The 14,745-nt window shown below is 40.7% G+C and overlaps 1 protein-coding gene across 1 annotated transcript in view; it reads right to left on the reverse strand.

Moving 5' to 3' along the window:
* The window catches only part of LOC120977640, a 111,594-nt gene that overhangs the window by 37,828 nt on the left and 59,021 nt on the right, over positions 1-14,745 (reverse strand). Inside the window, exons 4-9 of the mRNA XM_040405655.1 lie at positions 14,127-14,349; positions 9,413-9,546; positions 8,713-8,905; positions 4,606-4,643; positions 1,860-1,978; positions 260-364 (exon numbers count right to left, since the gene is read on the reverse strand). Coding sequence (XP_040261589.1) covers positions 260-364; positions 1,860-1,978; positions 4,606-4,643; positions 8,713-8,905; positions 9,413-9,546; positions 14,127-14,349 — 812 coding nt within the window. The remainder of the gene's footprint in view (positions 1-259; positions 365-1,859; positions 1,979-4,605; positions 4,644-8,712; positions 8,906-9,412; positions 9,547-14,126; positions 14,350-14,745) is intronic.

Here is a 14,745-nt window from a genome sequence, read left to right on the forward strand (position 1 = left end):
GTAAGTGCCTTGTATTAACTTTCTCTACAAGATAAATGCCACTTGCTGAAGAGACATAACCCCTTTTTTGAGTGTGTTTGGGAAAAATAAAGTGGGCCGGTCTGGCTGAAGTCCAGGGCCACTTTATTGTCCCAGTCCATCCCTGTCTGAGGGTATGGCCACATGAATGCCTGAAGTGGCCTTACCCTTAGGATTGGACCCAATAGACACACAGAAGACAATGGTTACTACATCAAGATTTTCTTTACTTGTCTAATACCTTAGAGATCTTGGCCGTCCAATTATTCTGTAGCCACATGTGAAGTGAAGTGTCAATAATTGAGGTCATAGAAATCTCACCATCGTCACTATCATCACAGGAGCCCTGGAAATGAAGAGATGAGCAATACATCACTTAGCGAGACTGCAGTGCTAAAATAACCTAATATGGAGAAACAGAGGGGGTCTTCAGGATTGCATTGTTTATTGTGGAAACTATCCCTTAAGGCTGCCTTACAATGGCCGAGCATTGGCCAGATAATTGCAAAGAAGCGTTTGTAGGAAAGTGGTAAAGGTGCTGCCGATTGCGATCACCGGTTAATAAGATTGTTTGTGCGGTCACCTAAATCATCATTTGCCTGCAGCAGATCATGCTGTCCAATTACGCTCTTCTGCTGGCAAACAATGATTCTGTATTAGCGATCGCTCCTTCCCATACTGTGGAGGAGATCGCTGCAGCGGTCTCCTTCACTGACAAGCAGGCGATTGTTGGGAAGGAATGCTTCCTTCCCGACAATCGTCTGCTAAATTTAGGAGTGTAAAGGGGCCTTTAGTAATAAAACCCATGAAAGTTATCCACAAGTAATATGGGGACATCTTGAAGGATCTTATTTCAACCTCAGCTGCCAGGACATAAAAGTCAAAACAACACGGCAAGATATTTAAAGGGATTTTCTATCAACTGGAGGATCCATGTACACAAAGAGTACCTCAGTACAAAATTATGTGCATGGATACTACTTTCAGAGCTACTGGTCATGGAATGAGGATTGGGCCGCCAACACAGCCCAAGATGCTAGTGTCCTTGTAAAATGTAACTTTGCCCATTTTAGGGTACTTTCACACTAGCGTTTTTTAATTCCGGCAGGCAGTTCCGTTGCCGGATCTAGCAAGCCGTGTACAAACGGAAAACCGTTAGACGGATGATCCAGTGAAATACCTGATCCGTCTCATCCAGTATCATCTGGAATAACGTATCCAGTATTTAATTTTTTTAGAAGATCAAAAGTAAAAATAGCTCCTCCTGTGTCCTGGCACATGCGCAGACCCGTAAACCGGGTCCGGCAATGCGGCAATTTCTGGAACACTTGGTACCGGATCCAGCATTAATACATCTCTATGGAAATTAATGCCAGATCCGGCAAGTGCGGTATTGTTTCGGGATTTTGGGCGGAAAAAAATACAGCAGCATGCTGCGGTATTTTGTCTGGTCAAATATCGTGCAAGGGACGGAATGGAAGACATCCTGATGCATACTGAACGGATTGTTTTCCAATAAGAATGCATTAGGACAAAACTGATGCGTTTTTTTCCGGTATTGAGACCCTTGTGAAAGTACCCCAATTTATTTAGAATATTCTGGATTAGCATTGAGGTTGTAAAATGCTCTGATTCAAAATTTATAAAATCTGAAAAATTCTCCCTATTACCCCAGTAGGAAATATTTCTATGATATCCATAATTGAAGATGAACTTCTCCAGTGCATGAAACAAAATTAATACAAAAATGCCAACAGTCTCACAACTAGTATTCTCAAAAGGCCGAACATGCAAAGCAAAGACATACTTACAGAAAAAACATATCTGCTTTGCCTACTTACCATGTCTGCAACATCACCATCACAATGTAAAGCATCGCTCTCCATGACATTAGTGCATGACCGGAATACAGACACATTCTTAGCTTCTGGTTTTCTAGGTCTCATACTCTTAAATAATCCTTAAATAAAATGGAATATAAAGAAAAAGAAGACCGTCTTATTCTCAGAGGGAATATAAAGTACACGAGGAGGCGTTATCAGACGCCATGCGCCTCTCCCTGCAGCGCCTCCATGCTGTGCCACGGGGCCTCCTCCATCTTCTCACCTCCTCCTATGTGACTCTGTGACCAACGTCTTGTAATTGACCGAATTGTCAGACGCATTTGTCACATATACCTTAGGCATCTTGTTGCCAATTTATTTGGAGGATATTTAAAATAAAAAATATTTTCACTTGCATCTAATTTTGAGTGTGCAGTGATATTTCATTATCAATTGCAGTGTGGACTAGGCCTTAAGGCTCATTTAGACAAATAGATAAACATCCAGGCAATTGATGACATGAGTGACCTACCAGAAATATATTAGAAAAACCAGCACTCCGTTTTTTCTTAGCTGAACAGAAACTTCTTTATTCGTCACCCATGTGACGCGCGTTTCGGCATGAAATTTGCCTTTATCAAATAACAGGTGATGATAGCTCAATACAACATATACAATGCACCATTTAAATACACCTTTTGAATAGCCCGCCCCTAGTCATGTGAGCAGTCATGTGACTGTGATTGAAGGCATACGCCCCCAGCCACATGATCAGTCACCTGACCGCGGCGTCATGTTGCTATGTAACCCAGTGTAAACGAAACTCAATCAATAGAAAGCAAATAGAACACGGCAGAGTATGTATCTACATTCATACACTACTACAGCGTCTGAGTCATCAATGATCAATCATAGAACCAAATACAAACATGTTATAGTATACATATATTCTTTAAATAAAACTACTCAATGAATATTCTTTATTGAGGCCTTTAGGGGCAAGCGTCTCGAGCCGGTGGATCCAATATGCTTCACGCTGGTGGAGCATCTGGATACGGTTTCCTCCACGTCGTGGTAGGGTCACTTCCTCTATAATTTGGAAACGTACGTAATTTTATATATATGTAAATGAGGCAAGTAAGAAGCCCAAGGAGCTGTTACTATTGTTTCCAGAGCCCAGCCACCACCACTGTGAAGGAGCCCAGCACCGCCCCGCATACTCAGAATCTCCTCCTTGCTCCCCGGCTTCACAAAGTTAGAGCGCCGTAATCTCGCGATGCACGAGCTAGCGCATGCGCAGTGTCTGCATAGTGTTCCTTCCCTGTGCTGGCATCAGCCTCAGGGAACAAACTGCGCATGCGCTAGCTCGCGCATCGCGAGATTACGGCACTCTAGGAGCAAGGAGGAGATTCGGAGGATGCGGGCGGTGCTGGGTTCCTTCACAGCGAGCGTGGCTGGGCTCAGAGTCAGAGAACGCTGGACTCATCTCTGAAGCACGGAGGAGACATGACTCATCTAAGGTTCATTTACTTATCTATAAAATCGTTTTTTTGACACAATAAAAGCACACAGAGCTATGGGGACTGGGTATTGTGCTAGCGGCGATCTAGCAACCCATGTGCTCAGCTCTATACCCAAAATCCAGGTGACAGGTTCCCTTTAAACAATGATCATTGACTGTGTTCAGACAGTTTTAGTCATCGTGCAAAGGTCACCCAATGCGCATTTACATTAGCACTATTTATTAACGACAATTTACTTCTCATCAATGATTTCACAGGTGTTGAATGAGCATTTTTAGTAGAATCGTTCAGTCGCTGTATACATTCACATTGCGCGATTATCGTTCACCATGATTTGCTAGCATTCAACTCACAATTATATACTCTTGTAAAATGAGCCTTTACACAGAGAATGCTATCAATCACTAATAACACCTCCTCCGTGTACAGCTATCAGTGACTGACAGCTATCTCTATATACACAATTACACAGAGAATGCTATCAGACACTGATAACACCTCCCCTGTCTACAGCTATCAATGACTGTATACATATTTGCACAGGGAATGCTATTAATCACTGACAAAACAGCCCCTCTGTACAAAGTCAGAAAAAGGAGAGATTAAAATGACTAATTTATACATTTTGCTGAATTTTTACCCACAGAACTATATATCAATCTGCTCAGCTCCTCCTGCTCTATAATATGCTACCTGCAGTGCATTTCGCTGTGACGGGTTCTCTAACATTTCTGTGCTCCATAGGAGGAGATCAATACTATAAAGGATTTGAGTCATGACAGACTTATGTCTTTTCTTTGTTTAGTCCTGTATTACAGCAACAGATTATCTGACCAAGAGCTGTCAAATCAGACCAACAGTTGGTGTGTATAACAAAAGATCTGTGCGTGTTATTGGCCATCTGACCAATGATTGGTCAGAAAATGTGTCAGATAATCTGTTGGTGTAATACAGGCCTTAAAGGGGTTCTCCGGGAATTAAGAAAATGAAAATACTATGAAAATGAAATGACTTTATTATAAATATATTCCCAAATACCTTTCATTAGTTATAATGGTTCATTTTGTCTGAGGAGCAATCATTAGGAGAAATAAAATGGCTGCCATTCTAAACTTCGAGCGAAGATCTAATGTTAGATACTGTTTGGAAGCATACATACTTAAAAATCACAGGAGACCTCATGTATACTTATATAACCGATTACTTGTATATATCAATTGTATATATAAGAGATCTTTTACCTTTTATTTTCTTTCTAATCGGCTTCTTTTCTTTCTTTCTAGAATAAATACAGAACAAACCAGTAAGACCAAGATGTCTGTACTGCTGTGTCCCAGAATAGAAGATTTATCAGATGCAATATATTAAAGTACATCGGTCAGGTCTTCTATGAATTCACAGGAACATAGAACTAAGAGGAAGATGCTGATCTCATAGATATATAAGCTGTTTAACTGCTGTCAGGAGTCATAGACAACGCCTGTGAGGTCACGTTTCCCACCTCGTAAGAGAAAGCGTTCAAGAAGCTGTGTGGAATGTGCTTTTCCTGCATCTGCCCTTCTCTCTGTTAACATTGCTCCACTTATTAGAATGAAAGATTTTACCACATAAAGTATATTAAGGAAATAACATTTGTAGTTTGTATGTGTCCAAATCAGATACATGCTTAACCCTTAAGGACTCAGCCCTATTTCACCTTAAGGACTTGGCCATTTTTTGAAATCTGACCAGTGTCACTTTAAGTGCTGATAACTTTAAAACGCTTTGACTTATCCAGGCCATTCTGAGATTGTTTTTTCATCACATATTGTACTTCATGACACTGGTAAAATGAAGTCAACAAAATTCATTTTTATTTATAAAAAAAATACCAAATTTACAAAAAAAATTTAAAAATTGCAAATTTCCAAGTCTCAATTTCTCTACTTCTATAATACATAGTAATACCTCCAAAAATAGTTATTACTTTACATTCCCCATATGTCTACTTCATGTTTGGATCATTTTGGGAATGATATTTTATTTTTTGGGGATGTTACAAGGCTTAGAAGTAAATTTTCCGAAATTTTCAAAAACCCAATTTTTAGGGACCAGTTCAGGTCTGAAGTCACTTTGTTAACCCTTTAGGTGTTCCACAAGAATTAATGGAAAATAGAGATACAATTTCAAAATTTAACTTTTTTGGCAGATTTTCCATTTTAATAATTTTTTTCCAGTTACAAAGCAAGGGTTAACAGCCAAATCAAACTCAATATTTATGGCCCTGATTATGTAGTTTACAGAAAGACCCCATGTGGTCGTAAACCGCTGTACGGGCACACGGCAGGGCGCAGAAGGAAAGGAATGCCATACGGTTTTTGTAAGGCAGGTTTTGCTGGATTGTTTTTTTTTTGACACCATGTCCCATTTGAAGCCCCCCTGATGCACCCCTAGAGTAGAAACTCCATAAAAGTGACCCCATCTAAGAAACTACACCCCTCAAGGTATTCAAAACAGATTTTACAAATGTCGTTAACCCTTTAGGTGTTCCACAAGAGTTATTGGCAAATGGAGATGAAGTTTCAGAATTTCAATTTTTGGGCAAATTTTCCATTTTAATCCATTTTTCCCAGTAACAAAGCAAGGGTTAACAGCCAAACAAAACTCAATATTTATGGCCCTGATTCTGTAGTTTACAGAAACACCCCATGTGGTCGTAAATTGCTGTACGCAGAAGGAATGGAATGCCATACGGTTTTTGGAAGGCAGATTTTGCTGGACTGGTTTTTTGACACCATGTCCCATTTGAAGCCCCCCTGATGCACCCCTAGAGTAGAAACTCCAAAAAAGTGACCCCATTTTAGAAACTACAGGATAGGGTGGCAGTATTGTTGGTACTAGTTTAGGGTACATATAATTTTTGGTTGCTCTATATTACACTTTTTGTGAGGCAAGGTAACAAGAAATAGCTGTTTTGGCACCGTTTTTATTTTTTGTTATTTACAACATTCATCTTACAGGTTAGATCATGTGAAATTTTTATAGACCAGGTTGTCACGGATGCGGCGATACCTAATATGTATACTTTTTTTTTCTTTATGTAAGTTTTACACAATGATTTCTTTTTTGAAACCAAAAAAAATCATGTTTTAGTGTTTCCATAGTCTGAGAGCCATATTTTTTTTCAGTTTTTGGGCGATTACCTTGGATAGGGTATGATTTTTGCGGGATGAGATGACGGTTTTATTGGCACTATTTTGGGGTGCGTGTGACTTTTTGATCGCTTGCTATTACACTTTTTGTGATGTAAGGTGACAAAAAAATTGTTTATTTAGCACAGTTTTTATTTTTTATTTTTTACAGTGTTCACCTGAGGGGTTAGGTCATGTGATATTTTTATAGAGCCGGTCGATACGGACGCGGCGATACCTAATATGTATACTTTTTTTTATTTATGTAAGTTTTACACAATAACAGCTTTTTTAAAACAAAAAAAAGGATGTTTTAGTGTCTCCATATTCTGAGCCATATTTTTTTTATTTTTTGGGCGATTGTCTCAGGTAGGGGCTCATGTTTTGTGGGATGAGGTGACGGTTAGATTGGTACTATTTTGGTGGGCAAACGCCTTTTTGATCGCTTGCTGTTGTACTTTGTAATGTAAGGTGACAAAAAAATGGTTTATTTAGCAGAGTTTTAATTTTTAATTTTTTACGGTGTTCATCTGAGGGGTTAGGTCATGTGATATGTTTATAGAGCCAGTCGATACGGACGCGGCGATACCTAATATGTATACTTTTTTTTCCCCCCTATTTATTACCAAATTTTTTTTACTTTATTTGGGGAAAATTACGTTTTTGTTTATTTTTACTTGAAACTTTAATTTTTCAACTTTTTTTCACTTTATTTTTTGTCCCACTTTGAGACTTGAACTTTTGGGGGTCTAATCCTTTACAATGCATTCCAATACTTCTGTATTGGAATGCATTGGCTGTATGAGTAATTCTGTGTGTATTACTCATAGAGCTTCCGGCCTGTGAGATCCAGGGGGCTGGATCTCACAGGCTCGTCACCGGAAGGCAGCGCAATGCCTTCCTTTATTTCAGCGGTCATCCTGTTCCTATTAACCACCGCCGCAATCTAGTTTTAAAGTTATGATGTACCGGTACGTCATAGGTCCTTAAGGACTTGGGAAACATACCGTACCGGTACGTCATATGTCCTTAAGGGGTTAAAGGGAGTCTTTCAGCAGTTTTGTCAATGCAAAACTGCTAACAGACTCAGGTTGAGTTCTAATCACCGTTTAGCTTTCCATTCTTTGATCCATCAAAAGAACAGAAAAAAAAATGGATCGGTTATTTTAAACATCAGTTATGATCAGTTTGTGTCACTTCTGTCTCAGATCAGCTATTTTTGAGGGGGAGAAAAAGTCCTGAAAAAAGTAATTTTTCTCCTGTCAAAAATAACTGATCTCTGACAGAAACTGATGGAAACTGACCATAACTGATGCTCAAAATAACGGATCCATTCTTTTTCCCTGTTCTTCTGAAAGATCAGAGCATGGAAAGCAAAACGGTGATGTGAAGTCGGCCATAAGTAGGGACCGGAAGTAACACATACCCCCTGTCCTTGCTCTTGGAGTGCTGTAAAACTAAACTTTGAACGCCATGGAGGCTGGTCCGGCCAGTGCACCAAGGGTGGTCCCAGAATGAACAGCTCTACAGCCACCCCCACCCTGCTGTAAGTGATGGCTGTAGTGTCCTCCTACTCCCAGCCCCTACCTGTGTCTCTCAGTAGTGGGTGATATAAAAAAAGAATTGTAATATTTGATTGAGGGACAACCCCCTTTAACAGCCGTCAAAGTACACATGGTATATACCCACAACGTGCCCTGTATCCCTGTAGTTATACAGGTATTAGGCTGATTGTTACATCTAGAGATGAGCGAATTTCATATTTTGAAATTCGTTCACGCTTCATTTGGTGGTAAAAGCAGAATTGCGTTATGGATTCCGTTACCATAACGCAGTTCTATGACGAAATGCATAACGGAACGCCTTTAGAGGCAATCCGTTATTCATTCCATCATAATAGAAGTCTATGGGCTGCAAAACGGATCCGTCCCGTTTCCGTTATGCAGAGGAGTCCTCTCCTGCATAACGGAAATGGGGCGGATCTGTTATGCAGGCCTTCTATTATGACGGAATGAATAACGGAATGCCTCTAAAGGTATTCCGCTATGCATCCCGTCATAGAATTGCGTTATGGCCCGTGGTAACGGAATCCATAACGCAATTCTGCTTTTACCACCAAACAAAGCGTGAACGAATTTCATAACATGAAATTCACTCATCTCAAGTTACAACTATTACCTGGATATAGTCTTCTCACTTTCCGTGTTTGCATTAGATTCCTCTGGGCCACTGCAGTTACTATCCTGATTCCTCTCATCACATCTGCCGGAATCTTCCTTCTGCTGAGTGTCTGGTTGATCGTCCAGGGCCACCACTATTACTTCATTTATAAATGTGAAGTCAGAAAAATTGGTGATAAGTGGTTCTAAGACTGTAAAGAAATAGTGTAAATAAATTTAAAAAGTTAAAATCAGTTACTATATTTTCAGAAGAAAACACAGGCGTATAACACAAAAAATATGGCCGTGTGCATGCAGACTTGTGCTCTCCACTGACAGCACACATATCCATTGATTGTAATGTGTTTTTTCACAAATCAGTGATTTTCCACTGATCTTGGGTCAGTGGAAAAATGACGTAGACATGCACTACTTTGGTCAGTGATGTGGACTGAACACGACATTGAAGTCTGGGGCGATGAAAACCAGGACATGGAAGGCATCTGTGTTCTGTCAGTGGTTTTCACAGACCCTTGGTAGGAGATGCTTTCAGCCTTGCAGTGCACATGGAATATGGACGACACATGGAAGATAAAACATGGACCAAGAAAAGTACGCTTCACAGACACCTTTGCGGATGAAACACTGACCATCTTGTCACAGTCATCATCACAGACGTGTGAAAAAGGCCTAAAGTGTAAAATGAAAACTTTCCTCACCATTTACTGACAGAATTTCACTGACGAAGACATAAATAAGCTGGGATCTTTGCATTGGTTCTGGCAGCCAAAAGTCTAGGAGACACTTGATGTTTTTTCTAAGAAAATCAACTTCTGTTTGACGTGTTGTAAATCTGGTAAATGTGAAAACAGATATTTTCATTAGGTAAATGCCAACTTAAATGGATAACCTTTTTTTCTTTCTGGCTGCTTTCACACAGTCAGTGCTCGATCAGTGTTTGATCAGTGATTTCCATCAGTGATTGGGGGCCAAAACCAGCTGCAGGTCAAAAACACCAAACGGGTACAAATCTTTCCATGACACCTTATCTCTATGTAGCCTCAACTCCTGGTTTTGGCGCACAATCACTGATGGAAATCACTGATTAAATACTGACCAAATCACTGACTGCGTGAAAGCAGCCTAAGGCTACATGCACACAACAGTGGAAAAAAACGTCCGTTAAAAACGGACATTTTTAACTGACATTTTTTCACTGATGCCTTTCTGAGAAACGGACGTTAAAAATAGACACATTCAATTGTATCGGGGCAGTCGGTCAGTGAAAAACGGACAAGATAAAGAATGCTATATTTTTTGACGTCCGTTTTTCACTGACAAAAAAACTGCAGTGTGAAAAAACCCATAGACTGCCATTGGTCTTGAAACAGACGTATGATGACCTTAAAAAAAATGTACATCACATGTCCGTTTTTCACTGTCGTGTCCATGTAGCCTAAGTCTTTGCATGAAGAATAACCATCATTCATCAGTCAAAAAGACCGGGAAGGAAGAGAGTGGGGGAGATTTAGCAAAGCTAGTGCAAGTGAAAAGTAGAGAAGTTGCCCAAAGCAACAATTAAATGACCTTTTAAAAATCAAAGAAACAATCTGGTTGCTACTGTACTTCATATTTATACTAGCTGTGATAAATATCCTTTTTACACGAGTGTGACGGATTAGCTCAGGGTGCGTTGGGGATGTGTTCATGGAAACTCGCATCATTTTGCAAGAAAGTTCGGTCAGTTTTGTCTGCGATTGCGTTCAGTTTTTTCCGCGTGGATGCAATGCGTTTTGATGCGTTTTTCACCACACTTCTATGGGGCCAGGGCTGCACGAAAAATGAAAAATATAGGACATGCTGCGTTTTTCATGCAACGCAGAACTGATGCGTGAAAAAAAAAAACCTCTCTTGTACACAGACCCATTGAAATGAATGGGTCAGGATTCAGTGCGGGTGTTATGCGTTAACATCACGCCTTGCACCCACGTGAAAAACTCACTTGTGTGAAAGGGGCCTTAGTGATTAAAGGGGTTTCTCTGAGTAAGTACTGCTAAAATGCTGTTGTTTCCACATGGTAGCGGAAAGAATGACTTTAGGTAAAGCCCCAGAGAACCCCTCTAACCCAAGTGTAAATGTGAAAATCACATGCTTGCAGGTTAGCCTATTTTAATGCTCTCTTTTACAAGATTGAAGACTGAACAGTATTATAATCTACAGCGCCCTGCCCCTTTAACGATGACCTACAGCAGTGAAGAAAAATGACTGGGTTGTTATGGAAACCTGGTGTAAAACTGTGTGTATGTGGAGACTAAGGGCCTGCAAGCTTCTATTGGCTGATAAGGGTCATGTGACTAGGCTTCTATTGGCTAATGCATTTTTTGGGAATATCTCACGCAGGGATGTCCTTTTGAACAGCTCACTCTCAGACAGCAGCACTGTGCTGTCTGAGCGTGAGCTGCAGGGAGAAAGTCACCGTCCCTCCCACCCCTAAAGCTGACAGAAGTTGATTTTTACCTTCATTTTTTCAATCCCTGATGGCTGCTGAGTGGAAGGGCATGGCCTAATCAGATTGGGGCGTGGCTTTGCGGTCCTGGGGGCGGGGTTTTTAAGTCCATCTATTGATGGTGGCCTGAATGGCCACCCTACCTGACCCCTGAACTGTCACCTCCACAGCACTCCGCTCCCTTAACAGTGTCACCTACAGCACCCTGCCCCTTAAAAAGCTGACCTACAGCAGTGAAGAAAAATGTCTGGGTTGTTATGGAAACCTGGTGTAAAACTGTGTGTATGTGGAGACTAAGGGCCTGCGAGCTTCTGTTGGCTGATAAGGGACATGTGACTGTGTGTGGCAGTTGGGATATGAAGAGAAAGACCTGCAGGCTTCTATTGGCTAATGTAGGTCATGTGATGTGTATACCAAGTTTCGTTGAAATCGATGGTTGCGTTTTTGAGTGATCGCGGAACATACATACATACATCCCAAAAATGTAACTTTTTTTATTGTAGATTTTTAATGTGTCTGCAATAAATCTTGTTGACGCACAACTCAGTGGACACAATTACATTTTAACCCCTTAATGACATCATTAATTTTAAACTTTTATTATTTTAGTTTTAGTGTGAAAGAAAAAAAATTCAATTTTTACATTATTTTGTGGAATTTATTTACAGTGTTTACTGTGTGATAAAAGTTATGTAATTTTATTATGAGGGTCCATACACCGATTAGAATACCACATTTCTATATATTTTTTATTATTTTCCTTTCCTCCTGCAGCCTGTCAGCTCTGCAGCTGCTCCCTAATTCTCCTCCAGACTGACAGTGTCACGCTCTAATGTGGGAGGGAAACCCCACACTGAACATAGGAGGGAAAGGGGAAAGGAAATAAGACCTGAAAACTAGGGAAGGAAAATGGACACATCCTAGTGAAAACCCTATCAAAAGACCCGACTGGCTACCAGTATGAACAGACCCCAAAAGGTAGGTGAGTACAAACAGAGGAATACCTAAAGTCTACCCCTAAATGACCCTGGTACTAATGACAGGAATGAGACAACCTGTTCCTCCAAAAGGAAGAATGCAACACACAGAGAAGTCAAAATAAAATACAAAAGGGAAAGGTAACACTTAGCTTCCAAGAAGCTATGGCAGCACCAGGAACTCAGCCGAGATCCAAACACCATCTATCCACAGGACCAACTAAAGCTATAAACCGCACAGCATTGTGGGAGAGACAACTATAAATAGGAAAAGCTAAATGACCACAATAGCAACACTTTGAAGTTAAGGGTGTGGCCAGTACCAGAAACAACACAGACGCCTTATGATCCACAAGGTAAACATGTCAAATGAAACCACGTGTTGCCAGTCTCAAAGATCTCCTGCCACTCACTGTCGCAGGGACGTCCGTATGTCTCGGTACGTCCATGACAGACAGGGAGGGGTGGCAACTGCTTTTACTGCTCATATCTCTAGAGATAGCGGCTTTGTATTGTTTGAAAGCTGACATCCCAAGCTTTCATACAGTATCAGAATGACAGCAATATGTTCAGAACAGGGGAAGATATCACTGATAGAAATCGGGATGCAGTGAATGCAGCTGAAAGTGAACGTAAAAGAAGGTTTTACCCGCGATTATTCCCGACTCCATTTTTAACAGTGATTTCTGTTGTTTGGACTTTAGCTGTCATTTTAGTCTTGTATGCCAGCTTTCAAACAAGACCAGTTGCATGCTTCTAGCTGCTACCATTCATGAGTTATCAGCAGTTAAAGCAGCCCCTCCCCCCCCTCCATTTTCTGGCAGTACTTTTGCCACTGCCCAAGCTGGACTCGGGCAAAACAGTTAGGTGGTTAAAGTGGTTATCCAGATTTTTATCATTGATGACCTATCCTCAGGACAAGCCATCATTATTAGATCAGTGGGGATTTAGCTCTCAGCACCCCTGCCAAATAGCTGTTTAAAGGAACAAGTGGTGCAGCTTCTTCAATGTGTTTTTCATTGCAGCTGTTCTGAGTATCGCTGCCTTCTTGCTCAGAGTCTGAACTGTTGTAGAAAATATTAATAGTTGTAATCAGCTCGCATCAAAGTTCGTGTAAGGAAAAAGGTGAGTCCCCCCTTCAGAGACCGACACACTTGTTACCATCTTGGTTGAAAATTCTGAGCAACTCCTCCTTCTCCATGCCCAGCCTGTACTTTTATTTAAAAGGGGCTGGCCCAAGACAAGGATACAGGAAGTGATAACATGCAGGAAGTGATGTCAAAGGACAGGGCGGGGCAATCAATGTGGCTGGGCAGACAATGCACACGCCCCATCCCTGTATAAGGAAGGATGAGTCATGTCCATTGTCCGATCAGCCAGGTGGCCGCCCACCCCCCATCACTGTCAGCATGGACCTCATTCAATACTGCTCAAAGGTGATCAGTATCTAATAAAGATCATTCTACTGGTTCCCATAGGTTTGAAATTATCTGCGAGACATTGTATGGCTATTGTCAGTATACGGTACTAGTATACAGACAAGGGAGATATGCATGTCTTAAAAGCAGATATGTCTCCAAGCCCACGGGAAGGTTTTCATACTGACTGTTTTACCACTGGTCCCGATTCAGCCAAAGTACCCTCTGCTAGAGCGCTCCCTGGCTAAATCAGACACAGGGAGACAGATGACAATCTATAAAAACACACCCACATCCTAAAGTAAAATGTCTGCATAATAAAATTTCCACAACAGAACATACATCACATATACCTCCACCCTGCCCTACTGGAACCTTCCCATTATCATTATATTCCTTTTTCCTAATTGGTATAAATGCATTGTGTATAGTCTGCTTGGCTTCACATTGCATCGTCTGTGCACGTTTTCTGGTTCCCACCATAGTATTGGGGAGGACAAGACACACATGACAACCTGTTCTTTGTTCTCACCTGTAAGTTACTTTATTTCTTCTCTTGTTTTGAAAATGAGCAATCAAACCAGAAGCCACAGATATCATTATTTTATATTCTTCCAAGGGGCGTGCCCTGCTCTTTATGTTAAAAAAGACACTCTGTATCCCAGAGTTAATCTCTTTATACAGCGGCTGATTTTGTAACTCCTCAGGTGGACTATGCCAATTTGCAACACACTTCTTGTAAATGGCTTCTGATACTGTAAAAAAAAACAAAAAACGACAAAAATAATGAAGTAAGCTGGGCAGTCACTATTAACAGTGGCCTTCATCATGATCACAATCTTAGACATCTCTCTTATTTCTAATGAGCTCTTCAATCAATGAAATGCATTTTTCCAACATATGTGATCAAGTCCCTACCTGAAGGCAAGGACCAAATTTGGTCCAGAGACAACCAAAGAAAATACTTATAGAATATTTTTCTGGTTCTTTACAGCAGGACCTATCAATCGTCTTCAGCTAGATCACCAGACAGAACATGGCAATACCCAGACCTCATCCTTGGTTGTAGTCCCAAAAAAAATAAATAACATATCTTTCATCTCCTGAACGAATATTAAAATAAGCCCAAAAGGAATCAACTATGAGACTGG

This window comes from Bufo bufo, chromosome 8 (genome assembly GCF_905171765.1).
Source record: "Bufo bufo chromosome 8, aBufBuf1.1, whole genome shotgun sequence".
NCBI classification, from domain to species: domain Eukaryota; kingdom Metazoa; phylum Chordata; class Amphibia; order Anura; family Bufonidae; genus Bufo; species Bufo bufo.